Below are 6,000 nucleotides of genomic sequence, written 5' to 3'. Positions count from 1 at the left end.
CGTCTTATCAATGGGTTTTATTTTTTACCTTAAAATCTTTTAAACACCCCATTTCTTCACTGAACAGCGACTTAAATTCTCTAAGAAGCTTTTCCAACCTCGAAGGGGAATTTTTCTGGTATAAAGGAAACAATTATTTAACGAGTTGCGACCAAGAAGTGTCAGTACATTTCCTTTCACCATCCGCAAAGGTAGTCGATGCTTTAACCCTACCTGGATTACTTCCACGTCTGTGGTCCCATGTGGTTTAACTAACGCGTATGCCAGATTCGCCCACATTTAAAACACTCCTTGTTTTTAAACTGGCACTTGTCCGCCTGGTGGCCAGTGCTTCCACAACGATAACACTCTCGTTTTAATGGCAACCTGTGTACGGACGCTTCGCTTTCACTTGTCTGTGCTCCCAATATCAACTTGGAATATTTCCTGGCGGAGTCCATGGACACTGCTATTTCAATGGCCTTGTCCAAAGTTAGCATCCTTTCGCCAAGCAAGCGCTCCTGTATCTTCTCATCTTTCACTCTCACAACCAAACGATCACGTATGTGTTCATTTACTTTTTCTTTGAAGTTGCAATGCTCCGACATCTTTCTCAGTGTGGCCACATATTCACTGATGGACTCGCCTTCTCGTTTGTCCCTCGTGTTGAATAAGAAACGTTACTTTATCTCGTTGGGGGCCGGCCTGATGTGTCTCTCCATCAGAATACACAGTTCTTCAAATGTTTTCTGCTCAGGCCTGTTTTCGGCTGAACCCCTGAGAATAGCATAATGTTTTGCTCCAATAACCGGCAAAAATACAGCACACTTCTTACTTTAATTCAACACATCATTGACAATAAAAAAAAACAAACAAAAAAAAACTTTACTCTCTCAATATACAGTATCGGCCATAATATAAGAAACGGAAAAAAATTACAATTATTCATGTATATTTAAAAAATTAGTGCATGGATTTTTCTGAAATACTCAGAATAAACAAATAGAACCAATGTGTATAAACTACTACCAAAAAAAAAAAAAAAAAAAAAAAAATTACGATTCAATATTGAGAAATATATCTGTGGATTTATCGTGGCCAAAAGTTAAGGAACGAAATAGAAAATTTATTTTTAAGAAACTAAACTTTACATAAAAACAGTTAGTTTTTAATATTGGAACTGCTGATAAGCACAACAAAGAAAAATGGCGTCTCCGACTCGCAAAACTCTGTCTCTCTAAGAAAAAAAATTAATTTTAGACAATTACAAAGAAAAGAAATCAATTTCAACAATTTCTAATATCGTTCGAAGATCAAAAAGTGTTGTTCATCGTGTGATAGCTCGATATAAGAATAAAAATACATTAGAAGCATCCCCTAAAACCGGCAGACCCCCTAAAACGTCTCAAAAAAGAAGATAGGATTATGGTAAGGCAAGCTCTTAGTGACCAATTCAAATCCGCAACATCAATTTCTCATGATTTTAATGAACAGACTGGGAAAAATATATCTAGAAAAACTGTTTCTCGACGGTTAGCAGCTGCTGGATTGCATGCCAGGGCGCCAGCATCTAAACCCTTGATCTCCAAGAAGGACAAAAATAGCCGTTTGAAGTTTGCCCATGAGCATGTCGTCTGGACTGATGAACAATGGGCTAAGGTTCACTTCAGTGATGAATCCAAGTTCAATTTGTTTGCATCTGATGGAAAGAAGCAAGTACGGCGTAAAGCAGGTGAACGATTATCCTCCAAATAAAAAGACACTTAAATTCGGAGGGGGAAGTGTAATGGTGTGGGGTATGATATCCTCGGAAGGAGTTGGCCCTCTAGTTCGAATCTATGGTACGATTAATGTAGTTCCTTCAACAATATGTCATTGAGAGCTTACGCCTTTCACCTAATCAGCCAAGTATTTTTATGCAAGATAACGCCCCTTGCCATAAAGCTAAAAAAGTGATAAGTTACCTCGAGGAAGAAGAAATAAGAGTAATGGACTGGCCAGCGCAGAGTCCAGATCTAAATCCGATAGAAAATGTTTAGAAAATGATTGGAGAAAGAGCACAGACGAGGAATCCCCAAAATCAAAATCATTTGTGGGATTTATTGAAGGAAGAGTGGGAAAAGATAAATCCTGAATTTTGCAAGAAACAAATCCAGTCTTGTGGTCGAAGATGCAGTGAGGTCATAAAGAATAAAGGGATGTTCACTAAATATTGAATGAGTTTATTTTTTAAAACATTTGCATTAAAAAAAACAAAGTTTCTATTTCGTTCCTTAACTTTTGGCCACGATAAATCCACAGATATAATTTTAAACTAAAATATTTCTCAATATTGAATTTTAATTTTATTTATTTATTTTTTGGTACTAGTTTATACACATTGGTTCTATTTGTTTATTCTGAGTATTTCAGAAAAATCCATGCACTAATTTTTTAAATATACATGAATAATTGTAATTTTTTTCCGTTCCTTATATTATGGCCGATACTGTAGTAAGACCATTCTTCTCCCGCACTATTCCATTCTTGAATTGTGCCTAGCAACGCCATTTTTATCCGTTCCTCAGCAACTTTTGTTGGGTTATGGGTGTTCACCGCTTTTATTTTTAGATTGTCTTGTTACTCCTCCGCATTATTCGTTTCTCGTCGCCAATTAAAGTGTATCAACATTAACACTGCACATGAATAAAAACGCCCAAGACAAAATTAACATTATAGATGAATGAGCCGTTAACACGTGCCAAAACAAAATGGCCGTTTCACCGCTCGCCTTATGTACAAATGCACTGTAAAAGACTCTTACGCCATCTAGTGATAAAGGGCATCAATAGTTTCATTGGAGTCTAAGGGAGGTAACCTTGTCCAATATATTACAAGAATAAAGAATACCTTTAGGAGATTTAGGTTTTATTCAACTAGAAGAACACACGATACATATGGCATATATACAGATGGCGACTCGGTATATCAAACAAAGAGAGACAATTTCCTAGAAAGGGCAGACTACTTTCAAGTGATTATTATTTTACCACAGTCTGTAGGTATTTAATAATTATTATAGTATATAATTATGTCAGCCCCTTTAAGAAACTCGTTTCTTATCGTTGAGCACTTTCAGTTGAATTAAAAGTCAATCAATTTAGCTCTTATGCACAGATCGTCATATAATCACAAGATCACTCTGACTGATGTTAAAAGCATTTAATGAAATAATTGTTTAAAAGTCAACAGCATCTCTCGCAATTAATGGTAGCCGAATGGATATAGTCCTTGCTAATGAAACCAGAGATGGCCTCTGTTGCTGTGTTCAAATCTATCGACTGGTGTTAATTGTGACACCCTGCAATGATAATTCCCAAAAGGATGAAACACTAGTGTCTGCAGGTATGTAATAATTATTATAGTAAATATATATATATATATATATATATATATATATATATATTGATCTGAAAATAAAAGAACTCTTCTTTTTCTTCCCTGCCCCGAATTACCTCCACTGTTTCTCTCTCCTTCTGGGTGGCAGTAGTAGCAGCGATCGGCCATCTTTCTTTCCCTTGTTTTTTTGTTGGCGCTCTTTTTAGCTGAATAAAGCTTTATACAAGCTATATAAATCTTTAGTCTCATTTCGTCATACATCTACACAACAATTTATTCAGCTAAAAAGTAAAAGATGGGAAAATATCTGAAACCAGACCGACTAGATGTGGACACCAGTAAATCGGACGCGGCAGACACATGGCTTCACTGGAAAAAATCTTTTCACATCTTTCTTGACGCAGTCGGCGAAACGCAGCAGTCTCCTCTAACAGACAGACAAAAACTATGTTTACTAATTAACCTTGTCTCTACAACTATATTCAAATATATATCGGACATGGACGATTACAACACTGCTGTGGATACTCTCGAAGCTGTGTTCGTTCAGCCTAAAAATACTATATTCTGCAGACATTTACTGGCTACTCGTCGTCAACAAACGGACGAAAATGTAGACCAATATTTACAGGCCCTTAATAAACTCGCCAAGGACTGCGAGTTCCAAGCCATCACAGCTACTCAGGCGAGGGATAACTACGTCAGAGACGCCTTCATCAATGGAATTTCTTCCAATCATATACAACAGAGACTCCTGGAGAACAAGAAGCTGGATTTAAGCACGGCGTATGACCAGGCTTTAACCCTTGAAATGGTGCAAAAGTTCCTACAGAACTCTCTGAATGCATCTGCCTCCACTGTCCGGACCGAAGTTACAGAGAGTGATGACCAGTCTGATTGTGGTGAGGGACACACCATAGCTGCTTCCTCGGGACAAAAATGCTTCTTCTGTGGGAACCCGAGACACGATAGATTTAGGTGCCCTGCCCGAAGCTCCGTTTGCAAGAATTGCAACAAGAAAGGACATTTTGCTCATGTCTGCCGATCCCCTACAGCAGCCGCTATAAATCACGGTGAGTCGATTCTTGCTTCTATTCCATCTTACAATTTTACAGAGAGTCTATCTCACTCATCGTTGTGTGGTAAAATTAAGGGCAAATCTGTTAATATACTCATTGATACGGGAAGCTCGGAAAACTTCATTCATCCTGATAAGGTGAAAAGGCTGGGACTGTCGACCATGGCAAGTTTGAGAAAAATTTTTATGGCTAGCAGTTCGCATTCGTCCTCTACTCTCGGGCATTGCATAGTATCCCTCAATCTGGGCGGAAGAAAATATAATGATGTCAAACTAGCTGTTATGGCTGACTTATGCTGTGACGTCATCCTCGGACATAATTTCCTACGCCAACACTCTTCTGTGAAAATACCTTTTGGAGGACTGCTCCCCCCTCTTACGATTTGTGGATTGACAGCAATTAATAATATCCCTTATCCTTCTCTGTTTATGAACCTTACCCCCGACTGTCGTCCAATAGCAGTAAAATCAAGGAGGCACAGCCTACCAGATGCTAAATTCATCAAATCTGAAATATCGCACATGCTGAAGGAAGGGATTATCGAACCCTCTCAGTCTCCATGGTGAGCTCAAACGCTTGTGATATCCCCTGATAACCACAAGAAGAGACTCGTAGTAGATTATTCCCAGACAATAAACAGATTTACTCTTCTGGACTCTTATCCCCTACTTCGGATAGAGGACATGGTAAATGAGATTGCTGGTTATAAAGTATTTAGCACTCTGGATTTAACCAGTGCGTATCACCAGGTTGCCATCAGACCAGAAGAAAGAAAATATACTGCATTCGAAGCTGCAGGGAGCCTCTACCAATTTTGTCGGATACCTTTTCGAGTGACCAATGGGGTAGTTAGCTTCCAGCGAGTTATGGATGACATAATCAAGCAAGAAGAGCTCAAAGGAACTTATGCCTACGTTGACAATGTCACTATCTGTGGCCAAAACCAGGCAGAACATGATAACCATCTGAAGCAGTTCATGAATAGCGTGGATGAGTACGGTTTGACACTGAATAAAAACAAATGCCATTATTCGCTTAGCTCTGTGAATCTGCTTGGATATACAATAAGCAGTGGTTCAGTAAGACCCGACCCCGACAGACTCAAGGGATTGGTGGACCTCCCTCTACCTCTAGACCATACTTCTCTTTGGCAAGCTATGGGGATGTTTTCCCACTACTCCAGGTGGATCTCAAACTTTTCAGAAAAACTACATCCTTTAACTAGGGTCACCCACTTTCCCCTCAACGCGGAACAAACGGATGCCTTCAAGTATCTGAAGAAAGAAATTGCAGAAGCATCCCTGGTAGCCATAGACTCAACTCTACCATTTGAGGTCGAAACAGATGCTTCAGAACATGCCATTGCCGCCTCGCTCACCCAAAATGGTCGTCCTGTGGCTTTCTTTTCTAGGACTTTAACGTCTGCTGAACAGAAACACTCTTCAGTTGAAAAAGAGGCCTGCGCTATCGTAGAAGCCATTCGAAAATGGCAACACCTACTACTTGGAAAGCATTTTAAACTTGTCACGGATCAAAAATCTGTTTCTTTTATGTTCAACCCCAA

General features: G+C 39.0%; 1 protein-coding gene across 1 annotated transcript; it reads left to right on the top strand.

Annotated features, from left to right (window-relative positions):
- The first annotated feature begins 3,652 nt into the window (after positions 1 to 3,652).
- On the top strand, positions 3,653 to 5,002 carry LOC145242816 (uncharacterized). Its single transcript, XM_080105942.1, has one exon. The coding sequence runs from the start codon at positions 3,653 to 3,655 to the stop codon at positions 5,000 to 5,002; it is 1,350 nt and encodes a 449-aa protein (XP_079962068.1).
- The last annotated feature ends 998 nt before the right edge of the window (positions 5,003 to 6,000 follow it).

Source organism: Euprymna scolopes, chromosome 21 (genome assembly GCF_053919585.1).
Source record: "Euprymna scolopes isolate OS-2025 chromosome 21, ASM5391958v1, whole genome shotgun sequence".
Classification (NCBI taxonomy): domain Eukaryota; kingdom Metazoa; phylum Mollusca; class Cephalopoda; order Sepiida; family Sepiolidae; genus Euprymna; species Euprymna scolopes.
The sequence above is the reverse complement of the archived record's forward strand: the minus strand, read 5'-3'. Positions and strand labels throughout refer to the sequence as shown.

Excerpts from the sequence above, each read along its gene's own strand:
- LOC145242816 (XM_080105942.1), top strand. The coding sequence starts at position 3,653 with ATGGGAAAATATCTGAAACCAGACCGACTAGATGTGGACACCAGTAAA.